We start from the raw sequence: 19553 nt of genomic DNA, 5'->3' as shown, positions 1-19553 counted from the left end.
TTTTTTTCTCCGTAGAAGTCTTTTTTTTTTAAAGTTTTTTTTTGACTTGTAAACATCTTGAATCTTGCTTTTTTTTAAATTAAGATAAAGTGAGCTCAAAGTACCCGTTCCATCGCAAAGTGCTAAGACTTCTTTGTTTTCTTTTTTTTTTTTTTTTTATTATTTTTAAGCTTTTTTTTTTTGGAATTTTTTATTGCTTTTTTTTTTGCTTTTCTGCATTAAATAAACATCCATCTCTTCCCCCAGCCCCACCACTCACCCCACCCCCCAGCACACACTCCCCTCTCACTCCCTCTCCAAAATACATTCGGCCAAAACCTGCTCTTTGCTTTTTTCTTTTGAAAGTAAAAACACCAAAAAAAAAAAAAAAAAAAAAAAAAAAAAAAAAAAAAGGAAAAAAAACCCCAAAATAACCAACAAAAAAATTAAAATAAAAGGAAGAGAATCTAAAAAGTGCTTTGAAAATAAAAGGGCTTAAAATCTCTCTGGTTTTTACTCTTTTTTTTTTCTTTTTTTTTCTTTTTTAGCATTTAAAAATGTGCATTTAGAAAACAGGTGACCAACTCAAAGGTGCCTTTTCCCCCCGAGGGTCGGGACCCGCCTCTCCAGCCATAGAGCATCTCTAGATATATATTTATATATATTTTCTTTCTTTTCTTTTTGGGAATGGGGCTGGGGGGGCTGCAAGCTGCTCCCCCTCCCCAAAGGCCTCCTGCTCCTTTAGGGTCGCCCCAAAGAACCTTTTTGCCAAAGGGATTTGGAGGCGTTTTTGGGGCTGCGCTGGGGAGGGAAAAATTCCCTGGGGGAGGAGGGAGAGGGGTGGGGGAAAATAAAAATTCCCTGGGGGGGATTTGGGACCCCCCAGCCCCAAATTCTGCCGGCAGCGGGGGCTGGGCTGACTCAGGCACTTCCTGGGCACCGCGGGGTGGGGACGGCGTGGGGACATGGGGAGGGACAGGGATGGACACGGGGATGGACACGGGGAGGGACACGGGGATGGACACGGGATCCACAGCACGGCTGAGCCATCCCTGTGTCCCCACCCTGCTGTCCCATCCCGGTGTCCCCAGCCCTGCCCTGTCCCCATCTCCAGCGTCCCCAGCCCCGGGTGCCCGACACAAACCCTGCCGAACCTGCTGCCCTCTCTCTCTCTCTCTCACATGATTTTTGATTTTTTTTTTTAGGCAATTTTCCCAGCAATTTCCAGAAATTTCTCCCCACCCGGAGCCCTCGCTGCCCGACTGAGCCTCGCACTCAGGGGGGGCTGGGGACAGACCCCAAATCCTGACCCAGATCTCCTGGGAAGGAGCCCCCGGCCCCCAAATCCCAAACCCTGCCCTGCCACAGCCCTTCCAACTCCTACCACTCCTTTTTTTTTTTCTATTTTTTCCTTTTTTTTTCTTAAATAGATCTCTCTCTGAAATAAGTTTTTTTTTCTTTTCTTTTTTTTTTTTTTAAACATGTGTTTGGACACAAAATAAAGCTTTGGATTTACATGGAAGCTCTTTTCCATGCGACAGAGCCACTTTCCATCCCCACCTCGTGCTTCCCTAGCGTCCTTGCCTTTCCAAGAAAAGGTCCTTGGCTATGAGGGATCCTCGGGGGAGAGCCCCGCTTACGATGGGAAGATTGGAAAACATTAATATAATATCTCTCTTTTTTTTTTTTCTTTTTTTTGTAGCTTTTTTTTTCTTTTTTCCTTAAAAAAAAGGGAGAGAAACATCTTTTAAAGAGAAAAATCGGAGGAAAAGTACTAACTAGATTTTGTGACTTTGTTTCATCGTTTCATCGCTTGGGGTTGGTTTTATGGTTTTCTTTTCTTTTTTTTTTTTTTTTTTTTTTTTGGTTTAGGAGAGTCCTTGCTCATTACCCTCATCCGACCCTCCTGCTACATTCAATCCCGGCGCTTCGTTATTGGAATTCTCCTCAAAGTGCTGCTGCTGCTGCTGCTGCTCCTCGCTGCCCGCGGCCGCGTCCTCGGCCTCGGGGGCCGGGGCGCTCCCGTCCTCCGTGGGCGTGGGGGGCAAGGCCCCGCCGGCCTCCCTGACCCGCGGCTTGCGGCCCCTCCGCGACGGGATCCCGTTGCATCCATCTTTTTTAAGGTGCCTGTGCAGGTGGTCGGAGCGGACGAAAGTCTTGCAGCAGCTGTCGCACTGGTACGGCCGCAGCCCCGTGTGCACCCGCATGTGGTTCTTCAAGTCGTAGTTGTGGGCGAAGGCGGCGCCGCACTGCTGGCACAGGTAGGGCTTCTCCCCCGTGTGCTTCCGCATGTGCACCTTCAGCTTGTCCTGCCTGCGGGGACACGCGGCCACGTCAGGGTGGGTGGGCAGGAGGTGATGGGGGACGGGGTGGCAGTGGGAGGGGGCTGGAGTGGGGATGGGCATTGGAATGGGCAGCTCCTGGAGCGGGGATGGGCATTGGAATGGGCAGCTCCTGGTGTGGGGATGGGCATTGGAATGGGCAGCTCCTGGTGTGGGGATGGGCATTGGAATGGGCAACTCCTGGTGTGGGGACGGACATTGGAATGGGCAGCTCCTGGTGTGGGGATGGGCATTGGAATGGGCAGCTCCTGGTGTGGGGATGGGCATCAGTGCTGGGCAGCTCCTGGTGTGGGGATGGGCATTGGAATGGGCAGCTCCTGGTGTGGGGATGGACACTGGAATGGGCAGCTCCTGGTGTGGGGATGGGCATCAGTGCTGGGCAGCTCCTGGTGTGGGGATGGGCAGCAACACAGGGCTGGAACGGGGCTGGAATGGGGCTGAGCAGCTCTTGGTGTGAGGATGGACATTGGCACAGGGCTGAGCAGCTCCTGGTGTGGGGATGGGCACTGGAATGGGGCTGAGCAGCTCCTGGTATGGGGATGGGCATTGGAGATGAGCAGCTCCTGGTGTGGGGCTGAGCATCACCCAGCGCAGGGTGTGACGGTAGGGTCACACACTGTCACATATGGGGGTCACATATTGCCCAATACGGGGTCTGAGCAGGGTTATGGGTCACACAGTGCCCCATATGGGGTCTGAGCAGGGTTATGGGGTCCCAGTTTGCCCCATACGGGGTCTGAGCAGGGTTATGGGGTCCCAGTTTGCCCCATACAGGGCGTGAGCAGGGTTACGGGGTCCCAGATTGCCCCATATGGGGTGTGAGCAGGGTTAAGGGGTCACAAAGTGCCCCATATGGGGTGTGAGCAGCGTTATGGGGTCACACCCTGCCCAGCTATCCTGATCACAGCTATGGGGTCACACATGGCCCATTTGGGGCCAGGCAGGGCAGCCCCTCCTGCTCTCCCCAGCACCTCCCGACCCTTCCCAAGGGATCCACCCCATTCCTGCACGGATCACTCAGATCCCAGCCCTGAACCTTCTCCCTTTACCCACAGGATCCCAAAAACCCTAAAGCTCCAGGGAAGCATCAAAGCCCCAGGGTCGTGTTCAGCTCTGAGTGACACACAAAGTGGCTTGTGAAATTAAAATTTATCATTTTATAACCTCCCCAACTCTTTTTTTTATGGGAGCTGCTCCTCCCCCTGTGACCGCAGAGGAACCAGGAAACGCCAGGGAGCAAAAATCCCTGAGCAGGGCCGGGCTGGGTGGGGAACACCGGCAGGAGCAGCCCCGATCCTCCTGCCACACCCCAAACCCCCTCCCAGACCCCTCCCATGGAACGGGGAAGGGATTTGATTCCAGCCGTGGATGGGGAAGGAGAGCAAAGGAATAACAGGGAATAAATAATATGGAATAAATAATAGGGAATAATTAATAGGGAATAAATGGAGTTCAGGGCACAGGAACAGCGATGCCAAGGACAGCTCCCTGTCCCTGTCCAGGCTTCCCAAAGCTGCTGTGGGAAGCAGCAGGAGGATGATGTGTTTTGGCTGGAGTCTGGTGGTTTGGAAAAGCAGCTTTTTTACAGGTGCCAGGCCCTCCTGGGAGCCAGCAGGGAGCAGATCAGAGTCCCACAGAATGGGAGCAGGGTCCTGATCCTACAGAATGGGAGCAGGTTCTCATCCCACAGAATGGGAGCAGGGTCCCACAGAATGGGAGCAGATCCTAATCCCAAGGAATGGGATCAGGATGGAAAAAGGATGAGGTGGCACTGTTCTACCAACTCGCCCTCCCCACAAGTCCCTGTGCCTCTCCTCATGTCGCAGTGCCAGCCGCTGCCAGGGACCCTGTGGCACTTGCAGGTCCCGCAGTGCCCTGGATGGTGCACGGGGGGAGATGGCTGTGGGGTGGCTGTGGGGTGGCCGTGGATGGCTCTGGGGTGGCTCTGGGGTGGCTGTGGATGGCTCTGGGGTCACTGTGGGGTGGCTGTGGATGGCTATGGGGTGGCTGTGGGGTCGCTCTGGGGTCGCTGTGGGATCAGTCCCGGCCCCGGAGCAGGGAGGTGCCGCGTGGCAGGGCCGGGGGAGCGGGGAGGCAGGGCTGGCACCCTGCCCCTGCCATTATCTGCATTCCTCAGCTCTCCGACGTGGGCTGGGCGCGGCCGGGACCAGGGGAAGGGGCAGGACACGGCCTCGGCCCCTCGGGCTGCACCCCGGGGAGCTCACACGGATCCTGCTCGGGATGGAGCCCCCAAAGCACCAGGGACATGGAAGGGCCGGGGGAAGTGGCACAGTGGGAACATCTGGGCAGGCAAGGAGAGGGAAAAGGAGCAGAGAAAGGGAAAGGAAAGGGGAAAGGAGCAGAGAAAGGGAAAGGAAAGGGGAAAGGAGCAGGGAAAGGGAAAAAGAGCAGAAAAAGGGAAGGGAAAGGGAGCAGGGAAGGGAATGGAAAGGAGAGGGAGCAGGGAAAGGAAACGGAAAGGGAAGAGAGCAGGAAAAGGGAAGCGAAAGGGAAAGGGAGCAGGGAAAGGGAAAGGGAAGGCAGCAGGGAAAGGGAAAGGGAGCAGGGAAAGCAGCAGGGAAAGGGAAAGGGAAGGCAGCAGGGAAAGGGAAGGGAAGGCAGCAGGGAAAGGGAAAGGGAAGGCAGCAGGGAAAGGGAAAGGGAAGGCAGCAGGGAAAGGGAAGGGAAGGCAGCAGGGAAAGGGAAGGGAAGGCAGCAGGGAAAGGGAAAGGGACGGGAAGGCAGCAGGGAAAGGGAGCAGGGAAAGGGAAGGCAGCAGCCCCAGGCCGTCAGCCCACGCTGCCCCTCGCAGGCCCAGGCCTCTCCAGGCTGGGACCCCCGGGCCGGCCCAGCCCCGCAGAGCCGGGGAGAGGAGGCGGTGCCCGGGCACGGACTGGAGTGAACCGGAGCTGCCCAAACAATGTCCCCTTTCTTTGGTGCTCCCGTGGCCCAGGCAGGGAGCAGAGCAGCCCTGATTAGGAACGGGGCCGTGGCAAACGCCCCCGGGAGCTGCACCGGGGCTGCAGAGCTTGCTCTGCCAAGGACACGAGTGGGCTCTGACCTCCCTCCAACCCAGCCACGGACACCTCAGCCATGCCACGAGCCATGCCCAAACCGTGCCCCTGCTCCGGCCACGATGGACAGACCAAGAGCCGCAGCTCTGTGTCCCCATCATGTCGGGTTCCCATCAGAGCTCAGCAAGTCAGGACAGCAGGATGGTGGCACTGGCCATCGAGCCAGGCCCTTTGAGATAGCTCAGGTGTCACACCCCCAAAGTGCTCCCTGGAAAACTTTGGCCTCCAGCCCCAACTCGCCAGTTAGGATGGAAATGAGTTGAGCAGAGAGATAAAATCACCCTGGGCTGGCTCCTGGAGTGAGGGGAGGGCCGGGTTTGGGTGCAGACCCCAGGTCTGTGTGCAGCCCCTGGATTTGGGTGCAGCCCCCAAGTCTGGGTGCAGCCCCCAGGTTTGTGTACAACCCCAGGTTTGGGTGCAGCCCCCGTGCCCAGCCGTACCTGGTGAATCTGACGTTGCAGATGTTGCACTCGTAGGGCTTCTCCCCGGTGTGGGTGCGGATGTGGCGCGGCAGCTTCCCGGCGCCCTGGATCACCTTCTCGCAGATGGGGCACTTCTGGAATGCTTTCGCCCTGATCTTCTTCTCCACCTTCTGCGACCAGGACGGGTACACGTCGCCCTCGCTGGAACTGCCGAAATATTTCAAGTAATAATCCATGACCCCGTCCTCGTCCTTGCGGTCGTCGTCGCCGAGCTGCTGCCGCCCCACCGAGTTGATCATCTGCTGGAGCAGGGCGCTGGCGGCCAGGTCATCCACCTCCCTGGCATCGTCCTCCGTCTCCGTGCCCGTGGGGATGAAGCTGGGCGAGTCCCCGGCCTCCTGCGGGTCCAGGGGGCCCCTGGGGGTGCCCCCCTCCTCCTCGGCCGGGGTGGCCAGGCCGCGGCTGCTGTAATGTCCGTTCTGGGAAGGGGAGAACATCCCGCCGCCCACCTGCTCCTCGTCCTCGCGCTCCAGCCACATGGCCGGGTTGCTGTCGGGGTCACAGTCACTTGCCTTTGGTCTTTCGGTTGGGGTGGCTTGCGAGTAGAAGTCCAGGCCGTTGCAGTTCGCCTCCTCCTCCTCCTCTTGGCCTCGGAAGTTCAGTCTCTGAAGGTCTCTCAACTCTGGGTTGGTCCACGGAAAGCTGCCTTGGTGGCCGTTCACGGGGTTGCTCTGGAAGAACTCCAGGTACTCTTTTGCTCTGAGATGGTTCCTCTGATCAATTTGATCTACTGTATCCATCTGGTCATTTTTGGCCAGAATCTTCCTCTCCAGGAGATCCGTGCAGACATCCCTGACGGCCGGGATCTCCAGCAGCGTGGCGGCGTTGAGGATGTCGTTGACGTTGGAAGTGCTGACGGTGAGGGTCGCGGTGTAGGCGAACTCCAGCAGCGCCGACAGCGCGTCTGCACTCACAAAGTCTATCTCATACACGTTCTGCTGGTCCACCACTAACCCTGAGGTGAAGAGCTTCTTGAAGTACTGGCTGCACGCCGCCAGGACGGAGCGGTGGGTGGGGAACTCCTGGCCTTCCACCAGGATGACCACGTCGCACAGCAGCCCGTTGTTCCTCTGCTCATTCAGGCTGCTGAGGATGTCGCTGCTGTGATCCGGGAACGGGATCCCTATGGGGCCGTCCACGCCACCCGCCATCTTCCAGGCTAAAGGCTGCGGGGAGGGAGGGCAAGGCCGTGAGTCAGAGCGTGGAGACATCGGGAGAATCCCCAAATTCCTCAGGGACGCACCTGGCAGGGTGTCCCCCTGCCTCTCCCATCGTCCTGCCCGGCCTGTGCTTACCTGGCGAGGAGGAGGAGGAGGAGGAGGAGGAACAGGGGCCAGGTGCTCTCGAGTGAGAACAGCTGAATTAGCACGGATCCGGGCCAGAGCAGCAAGCCTTGGCAGGGAGCAGGCATCACCCAGCCAGGCAGCACCTGGAGCGGGCACAGCTGTGCCCAGCGAGGGGCTGTGGCACCCTGAGCCTCCCCAGTGCATCCCAGTCCTGCCCTGGGAGCATCTCCCAGCCCCATTCCTGCTGGAAGGTCCCCAGCTCCGTGATGCCAGCACTGGAACACCATTGCCATCACTGATCCCTGGAGCCCCGGCCTCCCCACGCTGCTGCTGCAGGTGTTTGACAGAGCAGAGCTGATCCCGGGAGGCTGAGGCAGCTCCTGCTCCTTCCTGGGAGCAGGAGACGGGACAGGACACTGGGATCACCAAGTGCCAGCACCAGACCCAGATCCTGGACAGGTTCCAGCAGAAGCAGCAGCTCTTCCCAATGCCAAGGGTTTGTTTGGGACAAGATAAATAAATAAAGTCACTCCTGAGACATCCACTTGACTCCAAAGGCTGGAAAAACCCAGCCTTTGCTGGGAAATGGGCACTGGGGCCTGACTGTGAGCCTGAGCAGTCCCTAATTCTCCCACAATCCCAGAAATTAAGAATAGCATTTCCCTCCTGTCCATCTCAAGCACAAATCCACACGCTCCTTGAAGCAGCGATTTGCTGGAAAATCAGTGAAACTCCCCCATCCCAAGCACTGGGATCAGCAGGAGCCAAGAAATCCACACACAAACCAGTCCAAGATTCACCCCAGCACAAGGCTGGAGTATCCAAGATCCTCATTTCCAGCTGGGGAAACTGAGGCACGGCGGGACGTGGCTGTCCCAGGCCATGGGGGGACGGATGAGTCAGGATGGACCCAGAACAGCAATAATTATTCAGGAAGCAGCTCCCAGCCCCGGGTCCCAGCACGGAGCAGGAGCCCAGGTTGCACAACTCCGGCTTCCCCCACCCACCCCCAGCCTTCTCAGTAGTTTTCCATATTTACTTATTTTTGAAACGTTTTGTTAAGCCCAGAAAATAAGTTTAACTTTGGCACCTTCCTGTTTCATACAGAGAAAAGGCAGGAGAAGGCAGGTCTGGGGCTGTGGAGAAGGGATCTGGAGCAATCCCTGCACAACCAACAGCAGGAGGACACCAGGATTGAGCTGCCAGCAGGAACGGGATGGGGTGAGGAGGAGGAGAGAGGATGAGGGGGGCTGGATGGGCAGGGCAGGCACCAGCCCTGCCACCAACACCAAGCACCAAAGCCAGGTGGCCTCCTGAGACTCCTGGGATCGACTCCAGAGCCACCTCCTGAGCTCCAGGCTTTGACCTTTAAACCCTCATTTCATGGAGTTTTGCATCAGGGAGGAAAGGGCTGTTTGGTGGCACCATTCCACATCAGACCTGGCTTCAGGGGTGACCTTGGGCAAGGTCACCCCATCCCAGCACCCCCAGGGATCCCAGGGGATCTGGAACTGGGGTTCCAGAGGATCCAGAACTGGGGGTCCAGGACAAGCTCACCCCACCCCAGAGGATCCAGAACTGGGGGTTCCAGGGAGGCTTTGCTGCCTCAGCTCCCACCAGGGCAGCTCCAGAGCCCCCCAAAACCTGACTGGAGCAGATCCCACACCCCTGCCAGCCCCAGAACCAGCACTGGAGCTTCCCCCTATCCCTCCTCTCTACAAGAGATGCTTTACAAGTTTTTTCCTCCCAAACCCAGTGAGCTGGAGCTGTGTGCAGCGTTCGGAGGGTCCTGAGGGAGCTGTGTCTGCCCCCACACACAGCCCAGCTCTGGGGAGCAGCCAGACAAGGTCCCCCCCAGCCTGGGGCCGGGATAATCATCCCCACAGTGTGGGAATGGCTGCAGGGTCATGGGACTGCCCCCGGAGCCTGCTCCAACTCGGCCGCCCCGCACACAACACGGCCTTTGTGTGCCACGGCCGCCGTGCCCGGGGCTGCTGGGGGCAAAGGGGGCGTCCTGAGCCCCCCAGGAACGGGCTCAGGGCCTGGATGCTCCAGCCACAGCCAGAGACCGAGTCCCTAAAACATCCCCCAGTTCCCTTTCCAACAGCTCCAGTGGGAAATGGAGCGTTCCAGAGGATGGGTTTGGGGTTTTGGGAAAGGTGGGTGACTCAAAAGCTGCTCCAAGCACCCCAAATCCACTGCCTGCTCACGGCACCAGGGCTCAAGGCCACGATGGAATGGGCAAAATCTACTTGGGAATGTGCTGAAGCCAGGTGACAGTGACAAAAGCTGCTGGCACAACCACAGCTCGTCCCTGCCTGGCAAGGCAAGGCCTGAATGGGCCACCAAGGGGGAGCCTCAACTCCTGACCTGCATTTCCCAGCAGCTCCATTCCCTCCCTGCCTGCCTGGGGTGCTCCAGGGCCCTGCGTGGCTCTGCACGGCTCAGAGGTGCCACGCTGCACCCCAAAAGTGGCACTGGGGGACAGGTTTGGGAATGGCCCCACTGAGAGGGAACCACTGAGGTGAAACACAGCCCGTGAGGAGGAGGAGGGGTTGGAGCAGCAGCAGAGCCCTGCAGGTGATTCAGGAACATCACTGACAGCCTGGTGGGATGCCCTGTGCAGCCCCAACCCTGCTCTGAGCCCCCTCAGAGCTTCCAAAATCCCAACACAACAGAGCTGTGGCTGTTCCAGCTCCACAGGTCAGCCTGACACACACAGGCAGGACAAATGTCATTTTTTGGGTGCTGAAAGGTAGTAAGGGACGTTCTGCACCTCCCTGAGCTGATGTTCCACACCCAGCTGATTCCCCATTGCCTTTGGACGCTGCTCCTCAACACTGAAATGGAATTCCTGAGGTTGGAAAAGCCCTGCAGGATCCCTGAGCCCCAGCTATGTGTAATCCCCACCTTGTCCCCAGCCCAGAGCCACCTCCAGGGATGGGAACTCCCAGGGCAGCCCCTGCCAATGTCCAATCACCCTTTCCATACAGAAATTGTCCCAATACCCACCCTGAACCTGCCCTGGTGTCACTCAAGGCTGTCCCCTGGGAGCAGAACCTGACCCCTCCTGGCTGTCCCCCCAGCCAGGAGCTGTGCAGAGCCACAAGGTCACTCCTGAGCCTCCCCAGCTCCCTCAGATGTTTTCCAGACTCTTCCCAGCTCCATTCCCTTCCCTGGGCTCTCTCCAGCCCCTGTGTGTCCTTCTGGCACAGCACCCCAGCTGTGACCTCAGCGCTGCCATTTCATTTCCTTTTTTTGAGCTCAATTTCTCACCTCTCTCCTCCCAGACCCCCCCGGCCCACGAGCAGCACCCAGGGCTCACTGAAACCCCTGAGCTTGTGCTTCCCTCAGCAGGATGTCACCCAATCCCTCTCCTCCAGGAGCTCTGGAATTTGACATTTACATTCAAATGAGGCGACCACATCAAGATGGGATCCCAACCAAAAGTGCTGACAAAACACCTCTTTAATTACCAGCTTTCCACAGAACCTCAGTGGTTGTTTTTCCTTTTCCCTTCACTTCTTTGCCTTAAAATTCAGAGGAAGCTGAGCAGTTTGGGAGGGCTGAGGAATAGCCAGGTGGAAGAGCTGGGTCACACCTGGGGAACAGGAACAGCCAATGCTCTCGACGTGCTCTGATCCGGAAAAGATCCCAAATCCCTCCCAAAGGCAGAGGTGCAGCACAGGTGAGAACCTGAGCAACACCTGGCACCTGCTGGGGGCAGGAAGGGAGAATCAGCATCACCCTTCCCATGCAGCACGAGGCAAAATGGCTTTGGGGAGCTCTGCAATGCACAGAGCAGCATTTCCTGGGGAGAGCTGAGCTCCGGGAGATCCCTGTGGGATGGAGAGGGACTCTGGACATGAGGATGGATCAGACTGACAGGGCAGGGTGAGATGGGATATTGGGGAGAATTGGCTGCCCCTGGATCCCTGGGAGTGCCCAAGGCCAGGCTGGAGCACCCTGGCTCACTCCAGGGTGTCCCTGCCCATGGCAGGAATATTTCAGGTCCATCCAACCCAAACCATTCTGCAACTTGGGATACTCAAGGTGCCCAAGGATCCCAAGCTGCTCTGGCACTTCTTGGAGCAAACACACACGACTGAGGCAGGGCAGCCTCAGCAGCAGCACCAGGGGAGAATTATTAAAATAATGGTGATTTACACCAAAAAGACACCCCAGGGGCTACTGATAATGGTTCTTTACATAAAAAAACCCACTCCAGGGGCTGCTGAAAATGGGCCTTTACACAAAAAACCACTCCAGGGGCTGCTGCCCGAGCCCAAACACGACCCCAGCACTCCCTCGCCACCCTGCACAAACAGGCATTTCCCCTAGAACAGCTCCCACCCCAATGTTCACATTTAGGGACAGCCCACCCCAGTGCCCCGTGCCAGCTGTGCCAGCCCGGCTGTGCCAGCCCTGTGGCCAGGGCAGCAGAGGCAGAGCTGGGCTGGGAGCAGCCCAGGACAGGCCCCAGCAGGTCCCACCCTGCCCAGGATCCACCCGAAACTGCAGCGAGCCCCGGGACACACACACAGCTGGCACGGGGAGCTGGGAACGGGCATGGGGAAGGATAAAGGGAAGAGAAGGTTCTGTCTGCTTGGGAAAAGTCACAATCCCAACCACTCCACCGAGCCACGGAAACTCTGCTGCTCCCAACAAGGAAATATGCTGTCGGTGCCTTAGGGCCAAACTACCCCAATTATTTGGACCTGGAGAACCAGCTGGGTGTTCCTGAGAGGAAGACCCTGAGCATCAACAGAACTGCACTGTGGGAAAAATCGAGATTAAAAAATCCCTCAGCCTGCTTTTCTTTTAAATAAAACTACATTTTCAATGGTGCAGTGGGAAGAAATCCTTGGTCCTGAGAAGGCAATGGAGTCATCAATGGCCAAGGGTGAATTCCAGCTTTCTTCTGTCCTGCTGGACACCCATCTGGGGTACCATGACCAAGATCATGCAGCTGTTGAAGTGAGGAGACTGGGGCAGAACCAGTGCCCTGCAAATGTCTGTGGCTGCTTTGCACAATCTGGCTCTGCTCCCCAAGCACGGGCATCCATCCCCTGCAGCCCCTCAACAGGGAAAAGCGACCACAGGTCTGGATTTGGGGTGAGCAATGAGACTGAACCACACCAGGAGGGCTCAGCTGGTTCCCAAAGAGGCTCCAGATCCCAGCCCTGACCAAACTCTGCTCCAGGGGCTCCTCAGAGGGGTTCATGGCTCTGGTCCTTCCAAAGATCAGAGCACCCCACTGCTTGTAGGTGCTCTGGATGCTGCAAGGCTGCTGCAAGAGCTCTGGAGACCTTCCAGGGGCTGAAGGGGCTCCAAGGGAGAAGGGAGGGACGTGGAAGGACAGGACAAGGGGGAATGGATTCAAACAGAGCAGGTTTAGATGGGATGTTCCCCCTTCCCCTGGCACTCCAGGCCCAGGGACGAAGCAGCCAAAGCACTGCAGGAGCAGCCAGGAGAGGAGAATCCCACATCCTGCAGCTTCTGGCAGGAGGAGCAGCTGCTCCCACTCAAGTCTGGATGGGGCCCTGGGTCTGAACATCCCAGGAACTTCAATGGAATAAAGAGCCATGAAAGCAGGAACCATGAAGGGACCACCAAGGTGGGGCTGGAGGTCTGGGATCCCTCATCAGCGACAGGGAATTGTTGGCAGTGCTGCTGTGGAGCCACCAGGAAGAAAGGGAATTGTTCCTCTTGGTTTTCCCAATCTGCCTGAACTCCAGTGGCTGTCACGTGCTGGCCCAGATGAGGCTGGACAAGCCAGGTGTGGAATTGCTCCAGAGGAAGGACAAGTGTCACCAAGAACAGGCTCATCCCAAAGGCCTGGGCAAGACTCTGCATCTCCCAGCACACCTGATGGTGCTCCCAAAGACACAGCTCCCTCCCCAGGGATTCACCTCCACAGCCCAGGGCCACATCCCACAGCTCCCAGGGATGGAACCGGGCTGGCATTTCCTTGCACAGCTCCTGGGAAGCCTCAATTCCAGCTGCTGGCCCAAGGCAGGACGTGGATCCCGATGGACGACGGGGTGGCCAAACACCCAAACACCGGTGCTGTTCCAGAGCCTCCCCAGCTGCCACCCCCGGCCCTGACAGCACCAAACTCCTCTCATGTTGCAAGGTGAGCCTGAACTGGTTCCTCCACCCAGCCCTCCTTGCCAATTTTCTCCTTTGTCATCAGAGGCCGGATTTAATCCGGCAGGAATGTGCCTTTTAGCCCAGGGAGTCTCCCACCCCAGCTCTGGGTGTGAGGGGTGTTTTGGGGTGAGCAGCTCCCCCATTCCCAGCACTGAAGTCCGTGGCACCACCTCTGTGTGCTGCGATTGTCCCCAGCAGCACCAACAGGTCCCAGAATGCCCCTGCAGGAGACAAAACAAACCCCAAACTGCTGAGAGCTACCCAAAGACCCCCAATTCCTGCTCCAAACCCACCTCTGCTCCAGCACCTCCCAGGCCTCATCAACCCTCAGGCTAAGCTGAGTCCTCCTGAGCTCAGCCCAGAGCCCAGGAAGGCTGGATACCCCGGAACTCAAGGAAAATCAGTTTTGCTGCCCAAACAAACCCTTTTCACTGAGCCCCAGTGTGCCCACACTGCTGCAGCCCTGGCCCTCCAACAGGCTCAGTCCCACCTGGCTGCTGTGGGAAAACTCCCTGGTTTGGGAGATTCTGGACAACACCAGGCCATGGCTGAGCCTGCCACAGTTCTCCAAAATACTTCACAAAGTCTCAGGAGCGTCAGGGAAAAAGGGGAAGAAGTGCACAAAGCTGAGGCTGTGTGTGCCCTGGTGCTGGCTGCAGGAGCTGCTCTGTCCCAGGAGTTCTTGTCCAACCTGGGAGCCTGCAGGCACCAGGATCCAGGCAGGAATCGGCACAACTGCTCTCCACAAGGCAGCGTGGGGCCCCTTTGCAAGGGAGCAATTGAGGACTCCAAGCTTTAACCCCCAGCACGGCCCAGCTGCTCCAGGCTGGAGCACAACCAGAGCAGGTCATGCTCGGACACCCCCTCCCCTCCACAGGCCACAGCCTGGCCCCACCCCAGCCAAAACCCTCCCAAAGTCACTCCAGCGTTTCCTTGACAAAAACCAATCCCATCCACCCCTTCAGCCCACATTTCCCCTCTCCTGCCACAGCTCTCGTGGCCTCCTGAACGGAGAGAACCATAAACACTGCTCAAACCCCAAATCCCCCGCTCCCACAGGTGCCAGACAGCATTTACCCCCTCACACGCTCCCCAGAGCTGTCCCCTGCAGGAGCCCCCAGAGCTGTCCCCTGTCCCAGGATTGTCTCCCCCACCACTCCTGACATTCCCTGCCCGCGGCTCTGGCATCAATCTAATTACCTCAAATGACACCTCACAGACCTGCTGCTCTTTTCCACACCGGGAAGGTTGAGGGGGCAAAAGAAAAGGCAAAACAAATAAAAGAATAAGGCTGGAGTTTGGTGAGAGAGCAGGGCAGGGCAGCCCCTTATGTAATTCCCAGTTTGTGGATTAACAGCCAGCTCGTCCCGCCATTCCCGGCTCGGGGCATGACGAGCAAAAGGCAATCCCTGGAGCAAGCAGGGCTCCATCAAGCACGGATCTCCCTCCTTCCTTCCTTCCTGCCCTGCCGGGGTGCACCAGGGAATGCTGATCCTGATCCCTCTCTGCCCTGCCTGTCGGGGCAGAGGCTCCGGGAGCTGCAACCTGTAGCTACAAGCCCACCTCCGGCAAACAACGGGGAAAAATCTCATTCACTCACTGGCTCCCAGCGTGCCGGTGGGAAACGAGGAGGTGCACGAAGCAGGAAGGAAATGGGAGCAGGAGTGGAGGGAAGGGCGGGGAGGAGGGAGTTAAAACCCAGCGCTGGGAGCGGGGAGCATCCTCTGCTGTGCAGAAACCAGGGACGGGGACAGGTCGGGAGAGGGGCATGGGCTCCAGGTGGGCACACGGTGGGGAACAGGAGGAAACAACCCCGAGTTCGTGCCCAGTAGGATGCCAGCGTTCCAGCAGGTGGGCACAGGGGTGAGGAACAGGAGAACGACCCCGAGTTCGTGCCCAGGAGGATGCCAGCGTTCCAGGCAGTGGGCACAGGGTGGGGAACGGGAGGACAACAACCCCGAGGGTGTCAGGATTTCATGCCCAGGAGGATGCCAGCGTTCCAGCCAGCCAGGCCAGCGCTGGCAGGCCACATTCCCGGCTCTCTGGCCGCACATTTTTCCAGGGATGGGCGATGCCAGGCTGCTGGGAAGCCGCTGCTTGCCAGGGGATCTGCAGCTCATCCCACCGCCGTGCCCTTGGCTCCCACCTGCAGCCCCGGGGCAGCTCGCAGCAGTCTCCAGTTTCTCGCACCTCGTGGCACTAAGCCGAGCCCTATAGTTCCCTTCAGCTCCCCTCAGTTCCCCGGCAGCCCGGGACACCCCTGAGCCCCACCGGGAGCCGGCCCGGCCGCGCCACCGGAGCCGGTGGGAAACTGAAACTGAGCGCAGGGAAGGCGATACGGGCACCAACAATCGGCCCCGGCCGCTCGGAGAGGATCCCAGCCCGGCCTGACCTCGTTTACTCCCGCTGACGTCCCGCACGGCTCCTCTGGGACGCTGCAGGCACAGGTACAGCGACGGACACGGCACCGGCTGGCATCAAAGGGCCTGGGGATGAACGCTTCCCCCAGCCCAGACACTGCCTGGCTTCCTCCCTTTCCCCGAGTTCTGCTCCTCAAAAGGCTTTTAATTACAGACTGGGACCGGTCTGCTCGAATTTGAGGTTAAAGCTGGTTGAGAGTGTAGTTAAAGCAACTGTTTGTTGCCTGGACTAGGAGAGATAAGGAGCAGGGTTCTAATTGTTGGCCGCGCAAGCTCGTCTTCCAAAAAACTCAGCATCCCGAGACGGGGAGAGAACCCTCGAGTGTCAGTTTAAATCAAGATTGAACCACAGTTCTCAAGCATTTATACTCTGTCTCAAACACACACCTGGGATTTTCGGGTGGGACACCTGCCTGGGACTCGACCCTGCAGCTCAAGCCCAGCACTCGATCCCAAATCAAGGTCTTGACGGGAGACAGGAGCACCCAAACCACCACAGAGCCTCGATGGCAGCATAAATTCACCCCTCATTTGCCTCCCGTGCCCACATCCAAATTCCCACGCTGGGAGAACAACTGGAATTTTTAATTCTGCTTCCAAAAGTCACCAAACACGAAGGGAGCCCGGCTGCCCTCACCGTGCCAAATTAATTCCACCCAGCTCCTCCACAGAGCAGAGCTCCTCATGAAGCCACAGCTAAAGATCTTCACCAGACCCACGGCCACGAGATGAAATACGAGTGAAAAACGATTAATAATTAAAAAAAAAAAAAAAAAAAAAAAAGGCAGAGGAAGAGTTGCAGAGCAGCAAAGTGAGGAACTACTTTCATTCACCACCACATTTATTAAGAGCTCCTGCCTTGCAAAACCCTCCCTGGAGTTACTGAAGCAATTAAGGCTTGGTGGAAAAATCCCACCATCTCACCCGTGTTTGGGTTGCGCCTCTTCACTCCCTCTTTCACCAGAACAAGCCTAAACAGGGGCCAGAATGAATATTAAACAAGAAAGGCTCCTCTCTAATAAACTCCTCAGTTTCTCTCGGTCTCTTTTATTTTTTTGTAAAGTAGTTGAAATCCAACAACTCCAGCAAAACCATCAGAATTAAAGCCAGCCCAGCTCTTCCTGCTCAGCCTCCAGAAGAGCCCACACGCTCCAATTTCCAACCAGGACGGGCAGAATCCCTGAGAAATCACACAGTTCCTTGAAAAACACCACCAGCAACCACCCCAAACACTTTTGGAAAGCGCCACGATGACCTTTTAGCTCCGCTGCTACGCCGAGCACAACTTCAACCCTCATTAGGTTGTAAATTCTTCCAGGCAGAACCTTTCTCTCCCCGTGTCCATAAACCAGTTATTATATAAGTTATGGTTTCGATAGCCAGGACAACCAACAGCCCTGGGAACACAGCTGCTCTTGAGCTGGGACGGCAGCAAACTCTCAGCACCAAGAGTCCTTGAGCCCACAGAAACTTTGGCTGCCCAAAGCCGTCCTGAGGGTCTGCAGGAGCTCAGGGAACACCGAGAGCCAGGCAGGGGCTGGGCAGTCACGTCGGCTGGGCTCGTACAACAGGAACTGTCGCTTTCGGCGGAGGAACATTGGGATTTACACGTTCTGGTGCTGCTGCCGGAGTCCCAGGGCTTTCCATGGAATAACCTCAGCTGGAAGGGACCTGCAGGGACCATCCAGCCCTGCACAGACACCCCAATAATCCCACCCTGTGCATGCCTGGGAGTGCTGTCCAAACCCTCCCGGAGCTCTGGCAGCCTCGGGGCCGGGGCCATTCCCTGGGGAATCTGTCCAGCACCCCACCATGCTCTGGGAAAAGCACCTTTTCCTCATCTCCGACCCCAGCCTGTCCTGACACAGCTTCACAAACCAACTTTCCCCACACTCCTGGAACAACACGGCCAAGGAACCCTTTCCCTGCAGTGCCCGGCTGCCAGCCCACGCTCCCGGCGATGTGTCCGTGACTCCGTCCCGTCTCCAGCCCCACCAAGCCCCGCTGCGAGGGGAACAGGGCAGGGACCTTTGCCTGTGTCACGGGGGCCTCGGCACGGCACGGCACGTTTGGGCACCTGACCGGAACCACCGTGCCCAAACCCGAGCTCCGGGTGGGGGATGACGATGAGGAGGCAGCGCCGGCTGCCCGGGCACGCGGGGAATGTTTTGGCAGCTCCCAGGGATGCTGCCCCTCACGCCGAGCCCCGGGCGCTGCGCAGTCCCGCGGGGGGAGAGGCTTATCCCGCCGGGCTCCTGCGGGCAGCAGCGCCCCAGCCCCGCGGGGGGATTATCACCGCGGCCCCCCCTGCCCGCAGCCGGCCGGGGGGAGATAAGGGACGCCCGAGGGGGGTAAAAACAACGCCGGGCGCGCAGGGCCGGAGCGGGGCGGGCAGGGCCGGGCCGGCGCCCCCCGGCCGCCAACGACCTTGGGGTGCGCGGGGACGGCGCGGCCCGACGCCCCCGCACGGGGCGGCCCCGGGGGACCCCACCCATGACCGGCCTCCCCCCCCGCCGGCCCGGGCCGCCCCCCCCCGCGGGGCCCACAGGGAGCCTTGGCCGGGCGCCACGACCCCACCCCTTCCCCCGGGCGGGCGGGCGCCGCAATGGAGGCCGGGGGGAGGCGGGGGCGGGGGGCGCGGGGGGGAGGAGGGGGGGGGCGAGGTGCCGGTGCGGCCCCGCGGGGGCGGCGGGGCGGGCGGGGGTCGCGGCGGGGCCGGGCCCGGGCGGGGGTCGCGGGCCCGGGCGGGGGGGGGCGCGCAGGCCCCGCCGCGCCCGTCCCCGGCCACCCCGCGCGGCGCCCGCCATTGGGCCGGGCGGCGGCGGGCGGGGCGGGCGCGCGGGGCGGAGGGCGCGCCCCGATTGGCCCCGCCCGCTGCCCATCAACACGCCTCCCGCTCGCCGCGAGCGCGGGGGCCGCCGGGAAGCGCAGTCCGCTCGCCCACCAGCACCTGCGGCGCGGCGCCGCCGAGGGACTACAACTCCCGGCAACCCCCGCGCCGCGCTCCCCCCCACTCCTCCCCGCTCCCAACCCTTCCCCCCCCCCCCCTCCGCGACCCCCCCAGCACGGCCCGGCCAAGTACAACGTATACGGAGGGGGGGCAACCCCCACCCCCCCCCGCAACGGACCCAACCGACCCCTCCCCACCCCCCACTGCCCCCCACCACCCCCGGGGAGGGGGGGGAGGGTCAGGCCCGAACCCCCACCCCCCCCCCCATGCGCGACCCCCCCCCAATGCGCGCCCACCCCTCAGTTCCGTACCGGGCGGGGGCCGAGCGGTCCGGGCGAGCGGAGCGGGCCGCGCCGTGCCGAGGCGGGCGGGCCGGGCCGTGCGGGCGGGCGGAGCAGGCTCTGGCCGCCCCGCGGGAGCTGCTCGCCGAGGCCCGTATGCGGCTCCTTCCTGCTCCGGCCGGGGCCGCCCCGCTCTTAAAGGGGCCGCGCGCCGCCCCCCCCGCCCGCCGCCCCCCCCGCGGGGCGCAGCCGCCTCCGGCCGGGGGGGGGCGCAGCGCGGGGGGGGCTCGGGGGGGCCGCGCGCGGGGGAGACCCCAGGGGGGACCCGCGGACCCCCCCCCCAGCGCGGGACAGCGCGAGCGGGGACACGCGTGTCGCCTCCCCCTCTGCGTGAGTGTCACACACACGGACCCCAGACCCACGCGTGTCGCACCGTGCCACCTCTCCCCCGGCAGTGTGACACACAGACCCAGACCCACGCGTGTCGCACCGTGTCACCTCCCCCCCCGGCAGTGTCATACACGTGGCCCCCTGTCCCTGACAGGGTCACACAGTGTCACCTCTTCCCCCCAGGAGTGCCACACTG

The 19553-nt window shown here is 59.6% G+C and overlaps 1 protein-coding gene across 1 annotated transcript; it reads right to left on the bottom strand.

The window, feature by feature from the left end:
• Positions 1-1812: 1812 nt before the first annotated feature.
• ZBTB7A (zinc finger and BTB domain containing 7A) lies at positions 1813-19059 on the bottom strand. Its single transcript, XM_058041057.1, has 3 exons — positions 18998-19059; positions 5836-7043; positions 1813-2292 (listed from the first exon to the last, which is right to left on the bottom strand). The coding sequence occupies exons 2-3, from the start codon at positions 7026-7028 to the stop codon at positions 1848-1850; spliced, it is 1638 nt and encodes a 545-aa protein (XP_057897040.1). The 5' UTR covers positions 7029-7043; positions 18998-19059; the 3' UTR covers positions 1813-1847.
• Between the last annotated feature and the right edge of the window lie 494 nt (positions 19060-19553).

The sequence above is a fragment of the Melospiza georgiana genome, chromosome 26 (assembly GCF_028018845.1).
Source record: "Melospiza georgiana isolate bMelGeo1 chromosome 26, bMelGeo1.pri, whole genome shotgun sequence".
Classification (NCBI taxonomy): domain Eukaryota; kingdom Metazoa; phylum Chordata; class Aves; order Passeriformes; family Passerellidae; genus Melospiza; species Melospiza georgiana.
Note: the sequence above shows the minus strand (reverse complement) of the source record. Positions and strands in the feature narration are given on the sequence as shown.

Excerpts from the sequence above, each read along its gene's own strand:
- ZBTB7A (XM_058041057.1), bottom strand. The coding sequence starts at position 7,028 with ATGGCGGGTGGCGTGGACGGCCCCATAGGGATCCCGTTCCCGGATCAC. Across the intron at positions 2,293-5,835 it reads TGCAACGTCAGATTCACCAG|GCAGGACAAGCTGAAGGTGC; the intron begins GTACGGCTGGGC and ends GTGTCCCCGCAG.